This window comes from Xiphophorus hellerii, chromosome 6 (assembly GCF_003331165.1).
Source record: "Xiphophorus hellerii strain 12219 chromosome 6, Xiphophorus_hellerii-4.1, whole genome shotgun sequence".
Taxonomy (NCBI): Eukaryota; Metazoa; Chordata; class Actinopteri; order Cyprinodontiformes; family Poeciliidae; genus Xiphophorus; species Xiphophorus hellerii.
In genome coordinates, this window is record NC_045677.1 from 3,986,765 (window position 1) to 4,001,941 (window position 15,177).

The window sequence follows — 15,177 nt, forward strand, 5'->3', positions numbered from 1 at the left end:
TAGGTATCTGCACCTGTGCTCCTCCTCATCACAGGTGTGGTTGATCTGTTCATTTGGAGAGCAGAATATTCAAACCTGGCCGTCTCCACCTTCGGGACCCTGAGCCAATCATAACAAAAATAATATAACCTTCCAGAGCTCTTTATTTTCAAAAAACAAACTGGCTTTCTATTTTTTAAGGCAATGTAAAAATGTCTATTGTCTCCGTACTTGATGTTTAGTTTTCATGCTACCCATTGGACAATGATAAAATCAAAACTCCAGACATTTCCAAACTGGTTGGTTCTACACTAGACCCAATTGGACCCACCTCCCAGAACGCTAGTTTGTTCCTAATCAGTCCTGACAATATGGCAGTTTGCGAAACGGCCATTTCACAAACTGAAATGGCCGTTTGTGTTCTTTTCTTCTCCTTCGTTTCATAGGCGTGAAACTGGAGAGCATTTGAATTATTAAGGATTTTGACCAACACAGTACATTTCACACGCCGCAGGCCGTGAGCTCTGATTCATTATTAACCATAATGCCTTCACTTTGCTATTTAGATAATTGTGCTGAAAGGAAACGGTGAAGCAATCATTGCTAAGACAGAAGCTGCCTTGAAGGCACATCGACTTGGTGAAGAAGAAAAAAATCTTTAAGGCGTTGTACTTTACCCAGGTGGTTTGATATAATAAAATATGTCCCTATGATTTCATCACTAACTCGGCTTACCCGCCTCACTAGCTGAAGACGGGCACCGACTTCCAGAAAGCCTGCAGAAATGAAGCAGGTATGAAGAACGGATGCGTGGAAGGATGACTTATTTCCACGTTGAAAATATATATATAGTTCAAAAATTTTCATCCTCGTTTTTAAGCCACTTCACTTATAAAGCAACAGTCAGGGGACTCGGTAAAGCCCAGGCAGATGGTCGAGGCCCGACGCCTGGACTCTTCTCTTTGTGCAAGCGTTGCTTAGAAACCGGGCGCACAGCTAATCCAGGCGGTGTTTGATTACCTGACGAGGACCTGAGGAGAGAACGGGCCACAAAATGGCACTTTTTAAAAGGGATGGTATTAGGAAAAAAAAAAGAAAAAGACTTATTTATTTTTATGACAGTGTCATTCCCACGTCAAAAACTTACCTGGAGTGTTTCTTTTATTCTTTCATGCATGTTTGAGAAATCCTTTAATCTCCATGGCAACCGTTCAGCGGTGCAAAACGCCTGGTTGGACTGAGTGCCGCCTGCGCAGACGAAGCTCCTCCAGACTTCCACCTCACAGAGCAGCCCTCCACCACAAATATCCCACCCAGCTCCTTCAGACTAGCCAGCAGCAATTAGCAAACATCTGGTCGAACTGAGCATCTGCTGAGCTCATCAGTAGGAGCTGCTTCTCAGTCCAATGCTCCAACGAATATTTGTAAACGCTTCACAGAGGAATGTAGATGTGATGACATCCTGTGTCGGAAAGAGCAGGCGATTCTTAAAGAGACAGAGGCCCGATTTCAAGGCGTTAAATTACGAAGCATTTTGATAATTGAAGACGACATAATTACTTGATTATGCCATAAAATGATACAGTGTGGCTGGAAAGCACACAATACTGCTTCTTCAAATAAAAGGAAGGCGAACGCACAGAGCGGTGTTAATGATACACACAATACTGACAAACCAAAGTGTTGTGTTTAGACACACATAATATCTGTAAGCCTAATCTAAAATAGATTCTGGTGCACAGAGGAAGACCAGATGTCAGCTATTTAGGTCCCGCAACGACAATTTAGCTGACCTTACTACTTCCCGTGTTTTGGTTTGGTCATTATTATTACACTTATTGTTGAGATGTGTGTGATAAGTGTGTCTGTCAGGGTTGACAGTCCTTTAAAAGATAACAGACACAGCAGTCATAGAGAAAGTTAGAGCAGAAAACCAAACCGGAAGGGAGAGAAGCTCCCAAATCCAGGCCAGTGGCGCAAAAAGTGGCTATGCAGTGTTGCGCTGCACTATTGGGGGCGCAAAAACGATGTGGGGAATTTTTTTTTCTTCTAGTCAGCTTTTTATGTTCTTAACAGCTATTTGTGTGTGAAATGATCAAAAACAGAAGAACAGCAGTGATTAGGCTCCCCTGCCCTCGCATGTTTACATGTAACTGTTCACACGGTACCGGGCCTCAGCTTCTGCTGCGAGCTGTGTGAGAGACGTCACCACAGATCACACGCACTGAAAAATACACCAACTTTACGCAACGTTCATCACCTGTAGAGAGATTCTCATTGTAAAACTTCCCTCTTAAGCACAAGATCCATTCTCTCACTGCTAACCCCCGCGCGGGAAGATGAGGCTTTGAAGACCTAGATTTTTTTTTTAAACTGCATACTGGAGAGCTACAGTGGTGAGCAACAAAGGTTGCAGCAAAGTGTGAGCTGTTTGTGTTTTGCATACTGCAGACATGGTCGGAAAAAGGAAACGTTCACGTTCACAGACTGGCTGTCTGCGGTGTGGAGCCTGGTGATGCCAGCGCATGTTCAGATGTAAGATTGGCTTTAATGCTTACAGAAAAACACACTCATGCAATTATGTCAACTAATATAGAAACGTGCACATCATATATACACCGCGTTCCAAGTTATTATGCAAGTGATATTTTCCCAAATTATCAATGCAAATGATGGTCCGTATAATTTTCAAGTCGTGAACTATTGCAGTATAGATCAGATTTTACTGAACAAAGCTCCCCATGAGAACGGTGTATTTTTCAAAAAAAAAAAAAAACTCAAAATGCGCTGCTCCAAATTATCCTGCACAGCAGATTTTCTAAACATTTTATGGATTATGAAGAACTGCAGACGGTCGTAATGTATATTTCTTTGAATGTGCAGCATCAAGTGTTCACATGTACTAAAATCAAAAGCTGTTTCAATCGAAAACATCTTAACAGACCGAGTTACATGTTAACATAGGACCTTCTTTGATATCAGAGAGATACAGTATATAGGCACCCTAATGACAAAATTTAATCGGTGAACTGATTTATGACCCTAATCATTCATTGCTTTTAATTTCTGGTGACCTGTTGTTGAACCGAAAGCAGTTTTTTTGTTTGTTTGTTTTGCATGTCCTGTCTGGTAGCTATCAGAAATGATGTCTCAGTGCCAAAGTGAAGCTCAACACATTTACTTTCACTAGTGGAGCATTTCAGCTTTCACTACAAATATATATGAATAAACTTCATTACGAATTGCTTTGGGTTTATTTCAGTGCCATGGATACGGAGATGGAAAGGAATATGAAACGGAGAAAAAAAGAATAAGAGAGGTCTGGTAAAAAAAAAATCAAAAAAAATCTGAAAGGGAAAGAAAGTGGAAAGAATCGAGGAGAAAACCAGAAAATGGTACATATCTGTTTCTACGTCTCCAGAAAGAGATTTAAAAAAATTATAAACAAGAAACCAATAAGCCACAACGAAAAACAACATATTGTCACCTTCCTAAAATAATGGTCTAAGCAGATTTTTACCTATGATATGCAACAAGAATAACACCATTGACAGGCAGAGTGTAATAGTTAAGGCGAGACGTATTTACTGGCAACTGCAGCTCAAAGAAGAGCAGAAAAATGAACATCACATTGTTTTTATGTCTTCTAAAAACACCTGCAGTCCAAAAAACTGAAGCATCATGAAGAATCCAACTTTTAACTTTTAATCCAACTTTTAATTTGAGCCCCCCCCAACCCCAAGTCCTGGAAAAAAAAAAAATACAACTAAAATCTAAATTATTGTTACCTCTGAGAAACACTTTAAATTAAATTAAACTAAAGAATTCCAGTTGCTGTGGATGGTGATGCTGCGGGCATGAAGGATTCCTGACTGAAGATTGTTGTCATGCCAACAGCTCAGTGTACTGGATGACACCCTCCGTTGTTAGCATACACTGCTAACGCTAATCCGCCTCATTTTAAACTCTTGTCTGGTCGTTTGGTTAGAAAGTCAGGCAGAGAGAGACGCTGAATTGCCCGACATGATGCCACAAATCATTAAATGATGTTTACAGGCCAACTAGATATTTGGAAGTGATGCTGGAGGGGCGTGGGGTGATTTTCTTTTTCCTGTCCTCCCATCATAAGAGTAAACTTATAGGTTTAGCTAGCTGGAACTGATGGGACCAAGACTGAGCTTTAGAGAAACGAAAGAGGAAAATGTCTGACGTTAACTCCGATGGCGCAGCTGAATACTATTTGCATCACTAACTCTTTCACATACAAGGACATTTTGTACTAAGGGGGGAAAAAATGGGCCATCCCTGGTTCTTACAGCAGGATAAAGATTTAAACATGGAAAGATCATCAACACCAAGTTTTCTCTACTTGAATCCTGAAGTATTTAAACTAAAGAATAGATTTTTCACTGCCAGTGCAATAGACACTTTGGAATTGATGCTTTTTACACATCCTCCTCAGTACAGCCCGACTCAGCCGGCTTTTGACAAGCAATTCATTTTGATTCTCTCGCTCCTCCGAGAGAATAATAATAAACCTGACTGAATCTAAAATAAAACGTCGGTTATGCACTTCTTTCTTTTTGGACAGACTTGAATTGTGGTATGAATAATTTTGCTGTTCACCTGTTCCCCTGAACTCGCCGACGCCTTCCGCAGCCAACAAAGAAGCCCTGTTTCATTCAAAGCATGCGACACGCCTGCAGTCGTTGTCAAGGAAGAAGTGCTATAGGGCTAACTATAGTTAGTGCATATGAATTTGTAAACGGAAACCATTTTATGAACCTCAACCAAATGAGTAAACAGAAAAGCGGCATTGACAGGTTCTAAGTTTCACCGTTGATGCGATAGAGAAGTCAGATCAAAAAGACTCCCACTGTTCCTGTTTTGCAAAAATAGAAATAGTTGGAAGTCAACAACTTTCCTGCAGCAACAGGTTGAACTGTTCGTTTTTGCTCAAAATCGGATTGAATTATTGCTGTCGGAAAATCCCAACTTTGTTGCACCAGCAGTGGATCTCTTTAAACCAGCACCTCTACGAATTTCCCCTCTATTTTGCAATGAAAATGTGCTTCTCGCTTCTTACCTTTAAATGCTAATCGTGTATTTTTGCAAAATTGCTGTCATTTGTGGAAAGCTCCAAAACCCAAAACTGAAGAACTGCCGACATAAAAAAACCCTCATTCGCATGAGGCTTAGGGTTTAAAATTAGCACGACACAGACACATCTTTACAGAACTTTAATTTCACATTCTGTGGTCTTCCCACAACGCCTGCACTTTAAAAATGACCACGACAAAAATTCATAGACAAGATGGAGGTCTCACTCCAGCAGCGATAACACAACCTATTTTTTCTGGCTTCTTCTGCGGCAGTAAACCACTGTGTGGGCAGAGGTCCTAGGGAAAGGCCTGAGGTAATACTTCTAGAAATGAACCCATCGGTGTTATAGTGGGCTCTCGCCTCCTCTTTGTACTATAAAAATGCTGCTTTGCAAGGATAGGTGTCGACAAACCGGGGTTTACAGAGGAGATACATTCTCACTACAGTGCAGTACAGCTTCCCGAACAGTCCTGAGGTGCTCTGCTGGACCTTTGGGTGCGTCGCCTCCCGCCACAGCTCATAAATGTCCTTCACGTGGCCGTGAGAGGTCATCATCTGGCTGTAGATACACGGGTGGTACGGTGCCTTGCCCTCTCCCGCAAAATAAACGTGCTGCTGTGGCGACACGTTGACGGCGTTGGCGCAGATGCCCATGAACACGTCGTCTATGTAGAGGGAGGCGTTCAGGGTCAGCGTGGCGTGGTAGATTTTATGGGCCACGTCGCCGGAGACGACGTAGCCGGCCCCGGCCGTGTAGTCGGGGTAAGCCGACCATTGGTACATCTCGTAGGGAACGTAGTACTTGCTGTCTTTTCTGCGGATGGGTGGTGCTCCGATGTGCACTCTCCCCGTCCAGAAGTCGGTGACCCCCTTGCTGCTCAGCTCCTGCAGGTACCTCACCAGGTTGGGCATGTGGACAAAGACGTCGTCGTCCGTGGTCATGAAGAAGCGGGCGTGGGCGCAGCGGCTGTGCATCCAGTGGTACTGCATGATGAGTTTGAGGGTCAGGTTGTGGAAGGAGTCCTTGAAGTTCTTCTGGATCAAGTCGCCGTAGACGGCGTCCTCGTGGACAATCTTCCTCCGGAAGCCGCTGTCGCTCTTATTGCTCCACAAAGGCTCGGTCTTTTTCCTCCTAACGGTTCCCAAGGCGAACAGGACCTTGACCGTCACGCCCAGGGTATTTTGGATGTACCCCTCGTCGCCCCAGGTGGTTCGGATGGCGTTTCGACGCTCGAAGTTCTCCGGGAAGGATTTTACGAAGACGAGGAGGAGGACGTCCTTGTCTGCGCACTTGTCGGGGTGGTCCAGCACGTAGGGGAAGTCACTGAAGCTTCTGGCCTGCTCGCGAGGAATGGTGAGGCTCCTATTAACGTAGTAGAAGCTGTTGATGAGGTAGCGGAAGGAGTAGGACTTGACGTGGCTGACGACGGCTGAGTCCAGCTGCTCCCAGCAGATCATTACCACCGACAGCAGCAGGCAGCTTGTCATCAGCTGCACCAACTGGCATTTTCGGATGCGCCTCAAGTTCACGAACATCCTGGAGGTTGGCCAGCCAGTCTGGTGGGAGAGGGGGTGTGTTTAGAGGCGGCGAGGTAAAGGAGTCTGAGAGTGTTGCTACAGTTTCTTAGAGCAGCAGTTGACGGGTCTTCCATCCTAAGCTTCGCTCATTCAGCCCGAGGTAAGGGTAGTGTTGGGAGTCAACGGTTCTGCGTGGAAACGGCCTCCATCTTGGTACAATCATTCTCACACACACAACTGTCAATCACCTGGTGTATCATCTTCCCTCCATGAAGCCCGTAGTTCTGTAAAAAGAGAACACAGGTATTGTTGTGATTAACTCTCATTTCCTAGGCCCTTTTGTTAAAAATGAAGAAGTGGAATCGGTGTTGAAAACAGGAAATGGAAATCAGAGCCTGAAAGTATACATATGTGGGTCTCCTAGGCCAGGAGTGGCTCTAAAACCTTTAGTGTTGCAAATAAATGGTTGTTCTTGTGTTGTAGTTTGGCACCGAGTTCTCTTATGTTAAACCCCCTATTGAAAGTATTCATAACTCTTCAGATTTCTTAGGTTGCAACCAGAAACAATCTATTTTATGTAGCCCTAGACAGGCTAATGGTGCATGGCTTTAGGTAAGCGGTCATTACTTTGCAGAAATGTCTTTCACAGATTGAACATTTTCAACCGCTTCTTCTTTGCACAACAAAGTTCAAGCTCAGTCAGATTGGCCAGAGTGTTTCCACTCTGCTGGAAATTCAGGATAGATGCAGTGTTAGGTTTTCTGCACACAAATTAAAAAAACTAAATAAAATAAATTAAAAATAAACAGTGCCTGGGACCGCATGCTTACTCAACGCAATTGGTTGCACTGGGTTTTATTTAGTGGTAAAGAAGTAATGGGAGGAGCGCACAAATCCAAGCCACACTTTTCAAATGTGGTGTGATGTGATTTTACTCATTTTTTTGGGCTTTGATACCAATTTAGACCAGATCTACAGGGAAAATCTAGAACTCTTGTACTGGCCTAACACAGATTAGGTTGACACATGATACATTTTTCTTTCGTAATGGAAAAATGTATCATGACACATTTTTCAGCCACGTAGTCGGACCCCACCCTGCACTGTATGCAAATCCTACGGACAAGTTTCATTCCACATCCGGAAAGCACACAACGCTGGAAGGGAAAAACTTTCATTCTTTTACTTGCCATCAATAGCGGCGCTGCCGGAGTAAAACTATTCCACAATCAAAAAGGAAACCTGGAGATGTAGGTATTTTTAATTTAGTGCGCCAGAGAAAACGTTGAACAAGTCAAACTCACTTGTAATCTTCTTTTTTTTCTTCTTCTGGCTTTCTGTGTCGGCTACGCTACACGCAGACCTGCTGCCGCAGCAACTTACTGACAACAGCTCCACTAATGTATCAGGATTCAACACCAAAACAACAAGCAAACATTTCCAACACAAAGAACAGAACAGTCAGTCCACTACAGTTGTATGTTTTCAGGCTCTATGCTTATTTTTGCGTTTATTAAACCGTAGACGTGAATACTATAGTTAGAGCAGCAGTGGTTGATTATCTGATTTAAACGCCTGCTCTACTAGCCACCTATCAGAGAGTACATATGTGGGTTGCCTTTGTTTAACTGAACCGAACCAAAGCATGCCGCATTCTGCAGCACATCTACATGCCAAAGTCAAGCTAGAATGACTGACTCACTTCTCCCTCCCTCAACAAGGTTCACAAACCTTGTTATCTAGTTGTTATCTAGTGTTAACAACTAGATAACAACAAGTAGATAACAAGGTTCGTGGACCTTGTTATTTAGTTGTTGTAGTGTTGATAATTAGTTGCAGAGCAACTAATTATTTTATATATTACGCGCACATTTACATTAGAAGTTGTGATGAAACATTATTTTTACTCAGTTTTCTCTTCTTTTTTTTTATTATCCAGCTCTGTAAAATAGCCAAAATGTCGAGACGATATTGAAACCATAAATTTTATTCCACTTCCTTGACACGATATGCTGTGTTTGGTCTTTCATATAAATATAATATATATATAAATAATATAAAGATATTTATTAAATAATCTTGTGTCCCAAGCATCATCGACTACATGTTTGGTTGTCCTTTATTAAATTCTGACCGGACCCAGATCCCAGTGGGACAGCAAAGGACTTGACTCTTCGAACGCAATGTGATTAAAGCTTTTCGTGACGATGTGTCCTTTTAAATCATGACGTTTGTGTTTTACAATACATAGTGACCTTTGAGTAGTCATTATTGATAATCATTATTGATAATCATTGTTGATGACATGCTCAGCTTCTAGAGATTTCCAAACAAATGAGCCAAGATAAGTGACATAACACGGCATTTTATTCAAAGCTTTGTGCTTTTCTGACGTCTATTTCTAAATAACTTTCCTCTGTAACCTTTCTAAAGATCCGCCAACTGTTGTGCAAAGCAGAACCAAATTTTAACGACCCGCCCACAGCTGTTTCCCCACTCCCACTCCCCCTCATCCAAACGTGTTCAAAAAGCAGCCCCAATTTTATCTGGCAACACCGACTTCTGCGGCAGACAACACCTGCGTGTGTGTGTGTGTGTGCGTGTGTGTGTTTACCCGCGGAAACTGAGCAGCGACGTACGCTGAAAAGTCAAAACGTAGCCGGGGGGGTGGAAGAGATGTAGAGCTGAAAGATAAAAGCTAACGCAGCAAGATGTGGCGATGTGAGCCTGGTTATAAAAGGGGGGGCTTACGGCGCGAGCCAGGCGAAAAAGCGCTGAGGGTCACGGAAAACTTTCGGACACAATGGGAGCGCGTGAAAGCAGCACAATGCCCGATGAGGAGAGCCTGCTTCCGCCTGGGCCGGAGCTGAATCCGGGGTGAAGGGAAGGGAAGGGAGGGGGGAGGAGAGAAGGACTGGATCACACCCACGGCACAGGACTCCCACTGCGACCTGACAGCTTTTTAAACATCACTGCCTGCTCTGGACCTAATGAGGTCACTGACTCTGAACGGCTCCGTGGGCCGGGAGCGTGATGGAGAGATTCTTTTCACACAGTCACAACACTCGCTTACGCGCCCGTTTCATCCGTGGGCTAAACGAGGACTCACTTTTATTAACTGTGCATGCAAACATCTTAGCACTGTTCATACAATGCTACTGTACATGGATATTTTAAAACATCTGCTCATGTGCCTGTGGGCCTTTTATGCAAGCAGAGACACACAGGAAGCAACTCGGGCTGCAAATAACGATTATTTCAGTAATTGATTTTTCTGACAATCGTATGAAAAATAGGCAAATTTCACTGATTTTTCATGTAACCATTTAGAAATACATCATAGATAACGGGTTTTTGAAATAAGTAAAAATACGTTTAAAATAAATATGGATCATTCTGACAGCTAATCAGAGAAAAATTGCCACAGTCTACAAGTTTTCCTTTAAGCAATTAATGTTACTTTATACAAGATTAAAAATACATAAAATATACAAATAAATAAATGAATAACAATTTGTATTAAAAAAATGTAATGTTATCGCCTGCAGGACTGCAGCTAATGATTATTTTAGTAATGGATTATTCTGGTGATTAATCGTACAGAAAAATTGACATCCAGCAGATTTTTCACTTAACAAAATCTGTCATTTATGTTATTTTAAACAACATTAAAAATGCTAATAATTCAATTCATTCTTTAAATGATAAAAGAACTACTGTATTACATTGCCTAAAATGCAGCAACATTGTCGCTGATCGCTGTACGCTTGAACATTTGAAGCAAAGGCAGGAAATGCAGCTAAAAAGTTAAAAAGAACAAGTGAAAAGCCCGGGCCGTTCTGCTTAACGTGAGAATAACACAGTGTAGAGATCATATGTCCCTTTTTTTTAAATTAATCTATTAATAACTGGACAACAAAAAGTGGTTAGTAGCATTTGAATTTTTTGTGGAACTTGAGGAGTTCTGGGAAGAACATTTTTACCGACAATTCTTTTCTTTAATCTTACATGCAAAATGTAGATGTTTTTGTAGAGTTGTGGCTCAACTACTGATAAATATGTTGTTCTTTCAGCCACTTCTCTTTTGAGGCCGTATACTCCAGCTAAAGGCTAATCGATTAGTAAGTTAGATGATTCATTCAGTTATCAATTCGTCCAAATAACTTGTAAGTGCAGCAAGCTCTGACTTGTCTAGCCCCTTGAAGCTTCTTTCTGTTTATTTTTACTTTATTTTCAGTTAAAGATGATCGTCTGATTCAACACCTCTGTTTTTTTTTAGAAGAAGAAGAAATGTGTCGAGTACGAAAGAGCTTCAGGGGGCTAGACTAGTGAGAGCTTGCCGCACTTACGCCATGGAAGCAAAAAAACATCTTCAAAAGAAAAACTACAGCAGTGATACGTAAATACAACCGGAGCTCAGTGAGAGCAGACGAAGTGAACTGGGGCTTTAAGAAGAAGGACATATTTAGGAGTACTTAGTCAGGCTCCTTCGCCGGGTGGTGAGCAGAGACTGAAGTCATCGATTAGATCCAAACTGAAGTTTCTTGCTTTTAAAAATGTTCCCTCCCCAAATTGCTTTCTCCGTGAGGACAGATGTAAGCAGGGCGGCACTCTTGATCCACGGGTGGCTCTAAAACCAGAGCTGCTCACAAACGTAGTTTGAGAGTCACCGCTTGTAGAAATAAAGAGTTTGAAGCCCAGAGGAGAGGCGCGGCGTGGGAAACGGCCCACAGTAAGGAGCAACAGCCAGGCACTCACCTGGTCGACGGAGTGGGTCCACGTTCCCTCTGCTCCGCTTTCAAAGACTTTCTCTCTTCCAAGTGTAAGCGTTAGCCGCGAGGTGAGGAGGTGGGGCAGGCTTCAGCTCTCAATCCACCCAACGTGGGAAGGATCGCAGTGTTTCTCTGCCAGAGAGAGTGTGTGAAAGTTCAGTCAGACGCCTGGTCTGAGACTGATAGTGTTGATTGCAAAGTTGCTGGTAATAAAAAAGGAAGAAAGAAAAAAAAAAAAAACAGAGCCAGGTTCTCTGACTGCTGTTTCCACTCCCTCCCTCTCTCCCTCTCTCCCTCCCTCCCTTCCTGCTTTCACAGCAGCCCAGAGAGGCTCTGAAGCAGACAGAGGAACGGAGGATCCAGACCCAAAGAGAGTTTCAAACGGCCGTCGAACGAAGCCGATTGGAAAATCTGCAGCTGCGTATCCTCCTGTCTGTGTCCCAATTTAATAATGCAATACACCACACACACACACACACACACACACACACGCCAGCCCACGCCCGCACACACACACACACACACACACAGAGCTACCGGTTATTCAGTTTCACGCTTCCATTTTTTTTTTTTCATTTCACAACACCGACCGTTTCTTGACTCCTAAATTGCCTCTTTTCATCGCCGAAAAGGAACCCATAGATATCCAGGCGTGCAAAAGTATTCACACCCCTTGAATGTTTCCCCATTTTTGTCCTATTACAACCACAGAACGTCCTGTGAGGTAGACCAACTCAAAGCAGCGCATGGTTGTGAAGTGGAAGGGAAAGGACAGTTTTCATTAAGAAAAAAAAACAATTAAATCTTTTTTAAAAATCTTAAAAGTGTGGCTTGCATTCATATACAGCTCCCTTCACTTTGCTACCCCAAAGTAAAATCGAGTGCGAGCGACCGCCTTCATATTAGGCGCCCACTGATTGCAGTTTTCTGGCCAACTGTCGATTCTTAATTTTAGCCGATGCTGATTTTTTTTTTTGTCCGAAATGTTGCAAAAATATTGCAAAAAAGTCACTGAGTTGGCAACAGTGGGGTAGCTATGGTTGCAGACATGACCCAGTGGGCGGGGCTAACAGTCCAACCTCTCTCACAGCAGAGCAGAAGGGGACAGCGGCTGATTTTTAGACCTTTGCAGAGGTGGATAAGATCGGCTTCACAGAAGTATCGGCCAGTCGTCGATCTCCCAAAATAAAGAACATCAGTGCACCCCTACAGATTTCACCCAATAAAGTGTTTTTCTTTAATCTCAGTATAACTGCAGATCTTCTGTTTCTGACCTCAGAGGTTTGACTGAGGACATTAGAGAGCTAAACAGCATCACAGAGGACCAAGGGACATGTGAGGCAGAGCAGTGAGACTTTTAAAGCCGGGTTGTGTTAGAAAACACATAAAGACCATCTATTGATGGTGTAATTATTAGTTGTGCAATCCACAGATATGGGTTTTAGGGGGGGAAAAAGAGTAAGAAGAAAGAGACGGCTGAAAGAAAGCAGATATTATTGGCTGACAAATATGATGCGTGGCAGAAAGCTAACACTGCACATCGCTTTAAAAACATCTTCTCCTTTGCGAAAATAGGAGAAGATGTCATGTGGGACGCTTTTCCTCAGCTGAGACAAAAGAAGTAGGTCGGAGCTGATAAGATGAAGCTAAATGCAGAACAACTCGGGGAAGGGAAAAAAAAAAATCCATAATTGCAGCCAAAGGTGGCTGGCCCGAGCTCACCTTCCAACGACCCTACCTACACACACACACACACAGCCAGAGCTACAATGGAGCATATGTTTAAAGTGGCCCAGTCAAAGTCTGGAGATAAGTACAAGGTCTGTGAAACAACTTGCTGTTTTAGAGAAGTTCTCCGCCCAGCCTGAGCTTGGCAGTGTTTTCATTTGGAAAATTCCTGTTTCGTGTAGCACATAACATGCCTAAAATACCAGGATGCTTTGTGGTGGTAAAGTGACAAATGGGTGTGGATACATTTTCAGAACACAATACAGATTGAGTAACAAGTAGTGGTGTGGGCGTTGAAATGAAATCGGTCTCGCCAGTCTCCCTCTAGCAACCGTCCTACACCAGTTCCGCTGTTGTTTATGATGCTAACGTTACCGTTAGCCTAGCACTTAGCGAAGCAGAGCTACTTACTTTACCTCCTGGGGAGCGGAGCCATGGCGTGTACTTGGTCTGCCTTAAAAAAAAAAAGAAAGAAAGAAAGAAGGCAAGAGAAAAATCACTCTCTTCACGAGTCAACAAAGGACACACTGCTAGAAAAGTTTTTGTAACTTGCTGAATTAATTTGCGGTTACCTGTTCAACTGTGGTTGTCTTTCATAACTTGTGGTTTAACCGTCTTATTTTTAAACGCTAACACAATTTGCATTCAGGGACAAACGCAGCATTCGAAATGTATAACGGTCGAGTCGAATTAAGTCTGCCGTTGATATAACCGTTTCCAGAGATCGTGAAGTGAGCAATTTTTGTAAATAAATAAATAAAATAAAAAAAACTAGAATTGACCTTTTGCACGTGACGTCACTCTCTCCGCCATGGCGGCTGTCAAAACAACCTGTGAGCTCCCGTAAATTCTGTCCAGAAACGCACATAAGGTAGGTAGCCTAATATTGCGACTATTTAGTTGATTTCGCAGTAAAAATGGCGGTGCGGTTTAATGCACATACAGACAGGGCTGAAAACCTAACTTGTTATTTTGTTGTATAGCTTTTGGGATGGATAGCAGCCGTCAATCATGACCGCCAGCCCTCGGTGTAACCGCGGATTTGCAGCGAACACTTTTTACAAAGTAAGAAGATTAACGTTCATATACTTTATAAGTAAGTGTGATTAGAAAGATACCAAATATTGCATTATGGCGAACCAGGTTACGTTCACAGACTAATTAAAACACGTAAAAGCCATGAGTAAACTGGCGAAAACAACTTCATTCGCTCAGTTCAATACTCACATCCATCATGGCGCCTGGAATGATTAAATGACGTAATTGTGAAAGGGTCAATAAAGAAAGCAGTCAAAAACAAACATGTCATAGCGTAATTAAAGCAACATTGTTTTAGCTATTATTTTGGTAAATCGTGGCGTTGGGAACCGGGTTTTTGGTTTTCTTTGTGGGGGTTTTCTCTGTTCGCCTGCTGCTTCATCCTTTATCCACCAGATGGCGTTAGAGGCTGTACACCTGGAGGGGCTGACTGAAGCACCTGTGATTCATCACCCGATCATCCTGGAGTTTAAGAGGAGGAGCAGACTGCCAGCACCTCGTCGCCTGAGTGTTTGCCAGTAATGGTACTCTGAGCCCTCTGAGTTAGCTCTCTGTGTTTTCCTTAGAAGACCTTCTAGTATCTAGTAATCGATTCTTGTTGTCTCACTCACTCACTCACTTTCTCTCTCTCTCTCTCTCACTTTCACTCTCTCACATAACATGACACCTAACATGTTATGTGACACCTTGGAAGTTTTCCTGTGAAATCTCTTGACCTGGCTTTTGGCTTTTCGGTCCTCATGACGTCATGGATAGTTACCCACTTGTTGCCCGAGTCCCTTCTTCTTCGCCTCTGCAGATTAACCAAAAGCCGTTCCTGGATTCCCCAGCTGGCAGTCGGCTCGCTCCTCTGTTCTCCTCCACGCTTGAACTTACCTGTCCGCCCTCCACCGCAGCCTCCATGTCGTCTACCCAGAACGTACTCAGTCAAGACCTCACTCTGGAACCTGGATTGCCTTGAGGACACACACAAAGATACCGAAACTACGAACCAACAACGTTTACTCTTCTGGGTTGATGTAACCTGAAAATCCAGTAA

The 15,177-nt window shown here is 43.0% G+C and overlaps 1 protein-coding gene and 1 long non-coding RNA gene across 8 annotated transcripts; both read right to left on the bottom strand.

The window, feature by feature from the left end:
• Positions 1–582: 582 nt before the first annotated feature.
• LOC116721647 (uncharacterized) lies at positions 583–4,334 on the bottom strand. The gene is made up of 3 exons (XR_004339643.1): positions 1,127–4,334; positions 869–1,010; positions 583–755 (listed from the first exon to the last, which is right to left on the bottom strand). It is a non-coding gene; the product is annotated as an uncharacterized LOC116721647 (long non-coding RNA).
• Positions 4,335–5,204: 870 nt separating this feature from the next.
• Positions 5,205–15,127, bottom strand: b3gnt5b (UDP-GlcNAc:betaGal beta-1,3-N-acetylglucosaminyltransferase 5b). Of its 7 annotated transcripts, none has more exons than XM_032565460.1 (4): positions 15,015–15,127; positions 13,512–13,554; positions 11,359–11,504; positions 5,205–6,884 (listed from the first exon to the last, which is right to left on the bottom strand). In XM_032565460.1, the coding sequence occupies exon 4, from the start codon at positions 6,616–6,618 to the stop codon at positions 5,455–5,457; it is 1,164 nt and encodes a 387-aa protein (XP_032421351.1). In that variant the 5' UTR covers positions 6,619–6,884; positions 11,359–11,504; positions 13,512–13,554; positions 15,015–15,127; the 3' UTR covers positions 5,205–5,454. The 7 variants fall into 7 exon arrangements, with proteins under 7 accessions (XP_032421351.1, XP_032421347.1, XP_032421349.1 ...); XM_032565456.1 differs by having other exon boundaries at positions 13,512–14,555; positions 15,015–15,105; XM_032565458.1 differs by having other exon boundaries at positions 14,899–15,097.
• Positions 15,128–15,177: the final 50 nt, after the last annotated feature.

Bases quoted from the DNA above. Each gene is read 5' to 3' on its own strand.
- b3gnt5b (XM_032565460.1), bottom strand. From the start codon at position 6,618: ATGTTCGTGAACTTGAGGCGCATCCGAAAATGCCAGTTGGTGCAGCTG.